The 12,265-nt window shown below is 39.8% G+C and overlaps 1 protein-coding gene across 1 annotated transcript; it reads right to left on the bottom strand.

Moving 5' to 3' along the window:
• Positions 1 to 1,737: 1,737 nt before the first annotated feature.
• On the bottom strand, positions 1,738 to 2,679 carry LOC145067327 (uncharacterized). The gene has a single exon (XM_079014492.1). It carries the CDS (start codon positions 2,677 to 2,679, stop codon positions 1,738 to 1,740), a length of 942 nt encoding a protein of 313 aa, XP_078870618.1.
• Between the last annotated feature and the right edge of the window lie 9,586 nt (positions 2,680 to 12,265).

Raw genomic sequence — 12,265 nt, 5'->3', positions numbered from 1 at the left:
TGAAATTTTATGCTCTTTTTTTTTGAATGACCTAAATGACTTACTCTAAATGCAACTATATACATCCTAAATGCAATCAAAAAAATAAAATATAAGAATATCTCACCCCAAGCTTAAAATTAAGCATTGTCCTCAATGCTTATAATGAGAGTATGGAAGGATCATACCGGGATCAAGGTGGAGGAGTCCCGCGAGGACGGTATGGAGGCAACACATGGGTCGTACAATGATGTGTGGGTGGAGTTCTTGGCCGCCTATATACACATGGATGAAAGCTTGGTCGCGCAAAGGAAGCATATGCAATGACTCAAAAATTTCTTATGAAGTGGCATATTTGCGTGAGTGGTGGTTGGGTCGCGCAAACATTTGCGCGGGTGAGGAACCGGCCACGCGCAACAATCAGATTGCATCCCATGTGGGGGTAATTTAGAACTCGGAATCTGCGCGGCAGGTGGTCAGTCGCGCAACGGTTGCGCGGGTATTCGCGCAAAGTGCAGATTTTTGGCATTTTTCAAACTTCACCAAGATTATTGCTAGACTTTAATATGCTTATTTTTAGACCAACTTCAAGCTTAGAAACACCCAAAACTTCAAGTGGAGATTATTTATTTACAATGCATTTATTTAACTTCTTTGCCAAGACATAACTCCGCTTCCGTCAACCTTCGTAAATCGGAGTTTCCAATGTTATGTTGTCTAGTTCTCCCATGTGAAAGCCTTCATAAAATGGTTTCAAACGATGTCCATTCACTTTGAAGATTTGATTCGTTTTCAAACTCCTAATTTCAATCGCACCATGATCAAACACTTTTATAACAATAAAAGGTCTGTGCCATCGAGATCGCAATTTTCCCGAGAATAGCTTTAACCGCGAATGATAAAGAAGAACTTTTTGACCTGGAATAAACTATCTTTGGGTTATGTGCATGTCATGAAATGCCTTTTTCTTATCTTTGCACCTTTTGAACCATTTAATTATCTTCTTCTTAACCACTTCCATCATTGGAGGATCCAATCTTCTTTGAGCTTCCCTCTTAGGATTATAATTATCTTCCATGATTATCTTATCTGTGCATACATTAGGGCTTATCCTGTTTATTGGCTCAATCACATCAACCCGATACAATGGAGAAATGTTGCTAGGGTACCTCATTCCTTCAAAGATGTTGAAGAGAATGGTTTCTCCATCAAACTCCATAGTTATCTTTCCTTTATGGACATCAATGATTGTGTGGACGGTATGCATGAAAGGTCTTCCAAGGAGGATCATAGATGATTTGGAAGGAGTCTTCTCTTCAAGATCAATGACATAAAAATCAGCCGGAAAAACAAGTTGATTAACTTGTACTAACATATCCTCTAATACTCCTCTTGGAGAGACACTTGACTTGTCTGCTAATTGAATGATTACTCCGGTTTCTTCCAAAGGTCCAAAATTGAGAGATTGAAAAACCGAATATGTCACATTGATCAAGGCTCCAAGATCTAACATGGCCCTTTCGAAATGCAAATCACCGATGGTACAAGGGATAGCAAATATTCCCAGATCCTTGCATTTGGGAGGTAACTTCTTTTAGATAACCGCGGACAGATTTGCATTGACTTGGATCTTTTCATTTGCCTTGAATTTTGTCTTCTTGGTGCATAAATCCTTGAGGAATTTGCATAACTTGGAATTTGCTTAATAGCATTCAATAGTGGAATGTTGATTTGGACCTTGCGGAAAGTTTCAAATAATTAATTTTCTTCCTCTTTTTTCTTGGAAAAGGCTAACCGGGAAGGGAAGGGTTGATCAATGTTTGGCACAACCGGTTCCTTTGGGGGAACTACAACTTTTGAAGGTTCAACAATGATGACTTCATTTTCTTCTTCACTTGAAACTCTTTTAGGGTTGCTTTCTCCAAGTGTTTTCCCACTTATCAAAGTTATTGCACTCACATTGGGGTTCTTCTCGGTTTGAGATGGAAGTTTGCCCATTTGTTCCATCTTGTTGAGAGCGGTAGCCAAGTCTCCGATTTGTGATTGAATGTTTGAGAAGGTGTTCTTAGTCTCTTGTTGAAATTGGCTTTGGATTTTAGCAAGAGAACTAACCAGTTCTTGAAGGCTCATTTGATGTTTACCACTTGATTGGCCTTGTGGTGGAGGTTGTTGGTAATTTGGAGGGTTAAAAGAAGTTTGTGGATATGGAGGTTTTTGAGAAGGGTATTGTGGATGTTGAGGTCTCATCAAAATGTTTGGTGGATTGTGCTTTGGTGGGTATGGGTTGTTTGGGTTATTCCTCCAATTTTGGTTGAAATTGTTTTGAAATCCCATGGGTCTTGGTTGACCTTGATATCCTCCCATTGCGTTCACATCTTCCGGTTCGTTACTAAGTGCGGGACACTTATCCGTATAATGACCCGTCATTGCACAAATGCCACACACCATCAATTGTTGACCACTTCCCACCACCATTTGACTTAGCACATTAGTCAAATATAATATATTTGATTCCAAGTGTTGAGTGTTGCTAACTTCACCAACCACTTGTGGAGAATTTCTCTTCATTTCATTGCGAGTTCCAAAGTTCCTTTGTTTTTTAGAAATGGTGCCAAAAAGTGATCGGATTTCATGAGGTGTCTTGTTGAAGATGTCACCACCACTTGAAACATCAATCATCCTTCGATCTTTTTCATTCATACCCTCATAAAATTGTTGAAGAAGTAGTTGTTCGGGTAAGTTGTGTTGAGAACAACTTGTACATATGTTGTTGAATCACTCCCAAAAATCATGAAATGTCTCATTCTCCCCTTGAAGAATCCCCAAAATGTCACTTCTTTGGCTTGATATCCAGGATGTGGGATAGAAATTGCTATTGAAGGCTTTAAGTAATTCTTCCCATGTGTGAATAGATCCCGGTGGTAAGTTGAAAAACCACTTTCTATCTTTATCTTCCAAGGTGAGCGGGAAGGCGGTTAGCTTGAAATCATCCAATGTCACATTTTCGAGCAACATGCTAACACATATCATATGAAATGACTTCAAATACTTTTGAGGATCTTCTCTATCCAATCCATGGAACTTGGTAAGTTGATGTATGAAACTTGACTTCAATTCAATTCCTCAGCGGTTTGCGGGATAAAAAAATAGCAAGAGGTGTATGAGTAACATCCGTTTCCATCATTTGTCTAAGTGTCAACTCTTGAGGGGGATTGGGTGGATTGGGGTTGTTGGGATATTGTTGCAAGTAATTGGGATGTTGCTGGTAAGGTGGGTATGAGTATTATTGGGGATTGTAGATTGGTGGTGGATAAGGTTGGTAGTTAGGATATTGGTTGTAGAGAGTTTGTTGTTGTGGGTACATTGGGTTTTGGTACATTAGAGGGTGTTGGTAATTGGGTTGATTTGGGTAATCTACTTGTTAAACTTGAAAAGCTTTGGTTTGAAGTTGGTTATTTTGGTGGAATTGTTGGTTGTGTGGTTGTGGGGTTTGATAATTGGGTTGGTTTTGAGGAGGGGCTTGATTCCAAGGTGGCATATCAATGAGAGGTTCTTGTTGTTGTTGTCTTGGTTGATGGGGTGGGGTATTGGCATCTTGATTGTTTGGGTTTGGGATGGGATTGTGAGGTGGAGTGTGATTCATGGCAATGTAGTTTTCAAACGGAATGTCTTCAAATGATTGACCAACAATTGGAGAATTCGATTCGGTGTTAGTATCACTTGAAGTATGAACTTGGTCTTCTATGTTGATTAAAGGAGAAGAGGAAGAAGCTTGAACGAGTTGTTGTTGCTTTGCTTGTTTGACTAACTTTTTCAACCTTTTTGCTTCTTTTTCAATTTCCGGATTGTAGAGTAGTTCACCGGTTCTTGTAGACCTAAAAATAAACAATCAAATAACAATAACCGATTTCCCCGGCAACGGCGCCAAAACTTGATGGGATGTCAAGTCCACCAAGCAAATTACACCCTTTGTTTGCAAATAAAACGTAATATAATGGTAAAAAGGGGTATCGATCCTCAGGGAAATGGTTGTATTCAATCACCAATGCAATCCAAAAGAACTATTGTAAATAAACTAACTACAATTAAACTAAAAGAGGGGGGGGGGGTTGATTACTTGAAAACTAAAAGACTTGAATAACTAAAAACTTGCAATTAAGCAAGATAGCGAGATGCTCAAATATTGGAGAGAGTTGGTTAACTAAGGCAATTCAACACAATGAACATTTGTGTGTTTATCATTAGGATTCAAAATGAAGTTTATCATTCATCACAAATTAGTTATAGCAATCATGAAGCATGATATGCCAAGATTTCTCTTAGGTAGTATGGAGGTTGGGGAAGCCCACAACACACCTTCTTAATTTAGATCAAGGGTTTAATTGAAGCAATTGAACCCAATAAGTTAATTAGCCTTAAGAAAGAAGGAATCCCCAATTCCCAGAGGATGTCAATGCTTACATGTAACATCCCCCTCTGGCACGTATCACAATATTGTCCGCTTTGGGCTACTCGGCACGAGGACTTCCCAGGGGGTCACCCATCCTGGTACTACTCCCGCCCGAGCACGCTTAACTGCAGAGTTCTTATGGGATCTGCTGCCCTCACGGCTTTAAAACGCGTTGTGTTAGGGAAGGTATCCACACCCCTTATAAGGAATGCTTAGTTCTCATTCCCAGCCGATGTGGGATCAGATCTAACCCACTTTCACCCCCATTATAGGGTTCGACGTCCTCGTCGAACATATCGACCCGTGCCCTAGCTCTGATACCATTTGTAACATCCCCCTCTGGCACATATCACAATAGTGTCCGCTTTGGGCCACTCGGCACGAGGACTTCCCAGGGGGTCACCCATCCTGGTACTACTCCTGCCCGAGCATGCTTAACTGCAGAGTTCCTATGGGATCTGCTGCCCTCACGGCTTTAAAACGCGTTGTGTTAGGGAAGGTATCCACACCCCTTATAAGGAATGCTTAGTTCTCTTTCCCAGCCGATATGGGATCAGATCTAACCCACTTTAGAAATGGTATCAGAGCCAGGGCACGGGTCGATGTGTTCGACGGGGACGTCGAACTCTATAATGGGGGTGAAAGTGGGTTAGATCCGATCCCACATCGGCTGGGAAGGAGAACTAAGCATTCCTTATAAGGGGTGTGGATACCTTCCCTATCACAACGCGTTTTAAAGCCGTGAGGGAAGCAGATCCCATAAGAACTCTGCAGTTAAGCGTGCTCGGGCGGGAGTAGTACCAGGATGGGTGACCCCCTGGGAAGTCCTCGTGCAGAGTGGCCCAAAGCGGACAATATTGTGATACGTGCCAAAGGGGGATGTTACAAATGGTCTATGGAGAAGCTTGCAAATTCTTAGCGATCTAAACGAGAATCGAAGATCTCGTTGTTAGTAGCGAAACGACGAAAAGTTAGGCAAGAACGGATGTCAAATGAAGAAGTTATGAATTTATAACGAAATTTTCTGTCCCGGCCTATTAAAAAATAAATAATAAAAATAAAATTCAAAATTAGCTGACGGAGTCTAAACGAAAGTCGTAGAGCGTAGTCTCACCTACGCGTGGATATAAAGAACGTCGAAAACAGAGTTCGTATGAAGAAGATATGAATTTTCGAAGTTTATTAAATAATTAATAATTAAATTTAATTATTAAATCCCGGTATTATCCGAAGACGAGTCATCGGACTCATCCGAAGTACGCCCCGCGTACAACGAAGCATGACGACCTTCGCACTCGAGTTCTTCGGATGACGCATGCAGTGACGTTTCGGACGTGTACGCCCCGCGTACTTCGAGGCTCCAGCTTCCTATAAATAGGATGCGAGGGCAGCCGGCTCAATTGCTATTTTTTCTCTCTTCTCTCTCCCGTTTTGCATCGTTTTGTGTGCCCGAAGTGTCCCGAAGCCCCGGTATCAATCCCGAGTCCCGAAGCAAGATCCGAAGCCCCGAGAATCCCGAAGAGCGTGATTCCCGAGCCGAAGCTCTGCCCGCGAGAAGTTCAATTTTTGTGAAGATCTTCCAGATCTGCGGAGATATACTACTTCTGCAAGCCTTAGTGCTGTCTGATCATCTTCTGATCAAGTGAGTGTATACTACCTTTCAGAAACACGATAATAATACAAGTATGGTTTGAGTGTATTAAGTATATTGTTGTTTATATGCGTGAGTGTGTAGTTACTTTCTTCTAACACATAAATATGAGGTATTTGCTATGAAATACGTGCTATGTGTTTATATATTATTTGTCTATTTGAGATGGGCGTGGAATTGATGTTTTATACAAGTGTTAAATGATTTAAATTGTGTAAGTATTTATATCTACGAAAATGTTGGGTAGAAATTGGGTAGATGAGATAGTTGGTGACTATGGAGTTAGCGCCTATCGTATAAACCTTGGCAACGATGTGACTTCGTGCCTATTTGATGAACCTTGGCGACTATGGAGTTAGCGCTTGTTGAGTAAACCTTGGCGACTATGGAGTTAGCGCTTGTTGAGTAAGCCTTGGCGACTATGGAGTTAGCGCTTGTTAAGTGAACCTTGGTGACTATGGAGTTAGCGCCGCTTGAGTAAACCCCGACGACTATGGAGTTAGCGCCTGATAACTTTGGATTTAGTACTTGATAAATAAACTTTGGCAGCAATGGATTTTGTGCCAATTCCTTAGGAATAAAGGAATGAAGGATAGTTGGTTCTTAGGGTAAAACCTTAAGAAGATAATGGGGATGGGTAATTGGGTTGATTGTTTGCTGATTAAATATAATAATTATATTATTGTGGGTTGAAAACCCTATATGCTCACCAGGCTCCCAAGCCTGACCCACTCAGTTTTCTTTTCATTACAGGTAATGGCACAAGGGTATAAGTTGGTGGACTTGACGAGAGATTTTGGATTATAGATCTGTAGTTAAATAACTATTGTAAGGTCTATTTTATATTGTTTATTCTTTTGGTCTGTATCGAACATGACATCCCAAGGTTTTATTATTTAATGAAAATACATTATCTTTAAGAAACGTTTGGATAAATGGTTATCATATTTTTGTTTTTGGGAACAAATTCCGCAACCGTTTTCTTTAAACGATCACTCTGATTTATAAAACAAAGCATAAACAAATCGGTCTTTTCTGGCCGTGAAATTGGGGAAGTCACAGTTGGTATCAGAGCTGCGCATTTCATAGCAGCCAAGGAGAAATGGTCTATGGAGAAGCTTGCAAATTCTTACGTGAGGGAAATTGTGAGGCTTCACGGTGTTCCGTTAACGATTGTGTCGGATCGTGATAGCCGTTTCACCTCGAGGTTTTGGAAAAGTCTACAAGAGGAAATGGGTACCAAGTTATGTTTAAGTATAGCTTACCATCCGCAGACTGATGGTCAGAGTGAAAGAACAATACAAACACTTGAAGATATGCTGAGAGCATGTACCCTGGAATTCCTAGGTAACTGGGATGAACATTTACCTTTGGTAGAATTTTCCTACAATAACAGGTTTCACTCGAGCATAAAGATGGCACCTTATCAAGCTTTGTACGGACAAAAGTGTCGTACGCCGTCTTGTTGGCTTGAGGCTGGGGAAAAGCAGTTTATGGGACCGGAGATGGTTCATCAAACTGATGAAAAGTTGAAAATAATTAGGGAAAGAATGTTAGCAGCTCAGGATCGTCAAAAGAGCTATGCTGACAAGAAGCGAAGACCGATGACTTTTGAAATTGGAGATTCGGTTTTGCTTAAAGACTCGCCGTGGAAGGGACTTATAAGATTTGGTAAAAGAGGAAAGTTGAGTCCAAGGTTTATTGGACCGTTTAAAGTTCTTCAGAGGGTTGGGAACCAAGCTTACAAGCTCGAATTACCCGAAGAACTGAATGGAATTCACAACACTTTTCATGTGTGTTATTTGAGGAAGTTCACGGGAGAAGTTCCCGACATAATTCCAATTTATGAATTGAGAATTGATGAGAACAAAAGGTTGATTGAAGAACCAGAGGCAATTGTTGACCGAAAGACTAAGAAATTGCGACGCAAAATGGTTGGGTTAGTGCTTGTCTGATGGAAACACACGAATGGGACAAATCTCACCTGGGATACAGAGAGTGACATGTTGAGTCGCTATCCACATTTGTTTATTGATGTGTGATTCCGGGGACAGAATCATTCTAAGGTGGAGAGAATTGTAACGCCTCTGTCTCCGGGCTTGCCATTTTTAGCAATGTAATAGTCTAGGTTAACCTTTGTAACCCGTTTTGAAATAATAAGATTGTATTATTTGAGTATTATGTGTTTTGTGCTTAATTGCTTAATTATGTGGTTTGATTAATTAAGAATAAAAATAAGCGTCAAAATTTAAGTGTAAAATAAACTTGATATCTTTGGATAATGTTGTAGTAGTTGAAACGAGGTTTCCGAATATATATATATATATATATATATATATATATATATATATATATATATATATATATATATATATATATATATATATATATAGAACGCCCAAATCTGACTTCGTATGAGGAAGTTATGATTTATCGAAGTTTCGGCTTAGCGGTATGCAGCCTGATATACTCGATTTGAGATCGAGCGGTTTTTAGCCGAAACAATCTAAACGAGGATCGAAGGTCTCGTTGTTGGTATCGAAATGATGAAAAGTTAGGCGAGAACGAACGTCAAACGAAGAAGTTATGAATTTATAACGAAGTTTTTCTGTCCCGGCCTATTAAAAATAAATAATAAAAATAAATTTAAAACTAGCCAATGGAGTCTAAACGAAAGTTGTAGAGCGTAGTCTCACCTTCGCGTGGATATAAAGAACGTCGAAAACGGAGTTCGTATGAAGAAGTTATGAATTTCCGAAGTTTATTAAATAATTTGTATTTAAATTTAATCTTTAATTCGGATGATTATCCGAAGGAGTCACCGATCTGATCCGAAGTACGCCCCGCGTACACCGAGGAATGTCGACACTCGCACTCGAGCACTTCGGATACGTAAGCAATGACGTTTCGGAGTAGTACGCCCCGCGTACTCCGAGGCTCCAGCCTCCTATAAATAGGATGCGAGGGCAACCGAGTTCTTTTGCTCTCTTCTCTCTTCTCTCTCCCGTTTTGCATCGATTTGCGTGCCAGAAATACCCCGAAGCCCCGGTATTATTCTCGAGCCCCGAAGCAAGTCCCGAGATCCCGAAGATCCCGAGAAGTGCGGTTCCCGAGCCGAAGCTCTGCTCGCGAGAAGTTCGATTTTTGTAGAGATCTTCCAGATCTGCTGAGAATTACTACTTCTGCAAGTCGTAGTGCTGTCCGATCATCTTCTGATCAAGTGAGTGTATACTACCTTTCATAAACATGATAATAATACAAGTATGGTTTGAGTGTATTAAGTATATTGTTGTTTATATGTGTGTGAATGTGTATTCACTTTCTTCTATCTCATAGATATGATTATTCTCTATGAAATACGTGTTATGTGTGTGTGTGCCTCATCTGTTATGTGGAATATGTATTGATTAAAGCATGCTATACAGGTTTTTAAACTATGTATAAAAATATATATTTTTATCTACTAATATGTTGGGTAGAACATGGGTAGATAGTTGGTGTGTAATAAACAGATGAGAGGCCTCGTTGTTGTTTGATTTAGTCATCTAGCGGAGTTTAGATGACGACCACGGACTTTTCTAGATAGTCTTGTGGAAACATTAGCAGGTTCGCCACCTGTAGGTGTTAATGAACTCGGGTGTTCATTCACTGTACTTCATCCCCCCACGGTTGCCTTATTTGACTTATATTGCTGAGGAACCCCCGAAGCATGTGTTGTCGCCCCGATGAAATATTCTTAGACTAGGTCCCTTATGTTAGTTGTCTTAGGGACATAAAGTGAGAATAACGGGAATGGGTAATTGGGTTATTGTTGGTTGGTGGAAATTAAATATAATTATTTATTGTGGGTTGAAAACCCTATATGCTCACCATGCTCCCAAGCCTGACCCACTCAGTTTTATTTGTATTACAGGAAGTGGCGCGAGGGCATAAGATGGATGAACCATCAAGTTGTTTTGTTTACAAGTCTGTATATGTATATATATGATGAATGACTTGTAATGTTATCGTTTATGCTTATTGGTCTGTATCGGAACATGACACCCCGAGTTTTAATTATATAATGAAAATACATTTCTTTTATGAAATGCTTTGGTAAACATTGTTTTATCATGTTTTGTTTTTGGGAACAAATTCCGCAACTCTTTCAAATCAAAAGGATTTACTCTGAAATTATTTTAAAAGCATAAATGAAAATCGGTCTTTTCTGGCCGAGATTTTGGGGATGTCACAGTTGCTCACGAAAGTGGGTTAGACCTGATCCCACGTCGGCTGGGAAGGAGAACCAAACATTCCTTATAAGGGTGTGGATACCTTCCCTATCACAACGCGTTTTAAAGTCGTGAGGGCAACAGATCCCATAAGAACTCTGCAGTTAAGCGTGCTCGGGCGAGCGTAGTACCAGGATGGGTGACCCCCTGGGAAGTCCTCGTGCCGAGTGGCCCAAAGCGAACAATATTGTGATACTTGACAGAGGGGGATGTTACATTACACATCCATAAAGGAGCTATGCTTCATAAACTAGAGATTATTTTTACCATCATAAAGCCCTTGTTCTAAGTTAATTCAATGATTCAATGCAAAACCAAAGAAATAAACTAACAATAGCTCATTCAAGTACCAAGCTCATGATCAAAGCATTAAACAAGCATAAGAAATATGATCTAGAACCATAAACATAAGATAATTGATAATCTAGCATGAATCCTTCAAAAACCCACAAACATTCAAAGGTTTTAACCAAAGTTAACCAATATAGAGAAATTAGCCACTCATGGCAACAAAATAACAATCACCAAAGTCTAATTGCATGAAGAAACTACCAATCTCTTGGGAAGATGAAAAGAAATGAGTCTTGAGCTTTAAAATCGCCTCCTACAGGTCTCCAATGGTGAAAAATCGAGAATGTAGCTGATGGATCTGATCCCCCAAGGTTAAGGTGTGCCAAATGACCAAAATGCCCAAATTGGGCAGTTGCACGGGTACCCACGCGATGGAAATCCCACCCACGCAAGTGTTGCTGTAATGCTATTGGCTCCTCATTCCTCCACTCCACCCTTCCACTACCAAAGATTCCTTTGGTCCCCTCCATATACATGTGATTTAAACCAACCAATCATCATTTAGCTTCAAATGTGGATGCTCCAAGCCCGAAATAAAAGTCCAAGATCCATCTTCACAAGCCCACTATATCCAAGCCTTTAACTCTTAAGGCCCAAATCTTCTTCTATGGATCCGCAAAGCCCAATAATGCATATGAAAGCCCACTAAGCCCAACTCCAGTCAAACCGCAACCACAATAAGCTCCAAAATCCTGCAAAATTTCTTATGCAAAATAAAAAGTCCCCGATACGATCCATGATAAAGAAAATAAAGAATATACAATGCAAACTAATTAAAAATAAACTAATAAACATAAGGAGATAAAATAAGCTATCACTCTCACTTCTCGCTTTGAGCTTGGCACTTATCACTTGGTGAGCCCCCTAGCGAGAGCTAGGGGTGGTATTCTAAATCCATGGCGAGCTAAGCGAGTGGCTTTGGCTAGTGCCACTCCGCTTAGCCTTAATTGAAGGAAAATTTATCAAGCTTTGTAGTTCTTTAAATTTTTTTAAACTAAATTACACACATGATCTTGTAGTTTAGGGTAATTTATGCATATGGTCCCTAACACGTTTTTTAACACGGGAGATCCTTATTATGTAATTTTGTTGCACATTAGGTCCATATCCATCCTAAAAAGACTATTTCGGCCTTAATGATATATTTTTATTTTATTACTTCAATTATTATTAAATAAAATAAATCATGAATATGTTACTTGAAACGGGACTCACAACCATCTTAATTATCTTCATTCCTGAAAATAGACGAAGGCGACCTGGTTTCCTGCTTCGGTCACCATCTTCGGCCACATATAGAGTAACACAAAATTACCCCAACAAAAACAATCGCTAAACACCTCAAGATAAATGAAATGTCAAACGGAAATATCTATACCAACACTCTTCACTCTCACACGCATAAACACGACACACAGAATGCAAACAAATCAAAATTGTAAAACAAACATATAAACTGCAAACAAATTGATACTACTATGTTGTTAATATAGTTGAAATCCTCAACGATTCCACAATAACATATATGGCTAAATTCAATAGGCCAATAGAGATTATAAAAGG

This window comes from Lactuca serriola, chromosome 8, assembly GCF_051521515.1.
Source record: "Lactuca serriola cultivar US96UC23 chromosome 8, Lser_US96UC23_V15, whole genome shotgun sequence".
Lineage (NCBI taxonomy): Eukaryota > Viridiplantae > Streptophyta > Magnoliopsida > Asterales > Asteraceae > Lactuca > Lactuca serriola.
This window is presented reverse-complemented; position numbering and strand designations above follow the sequence as displayed.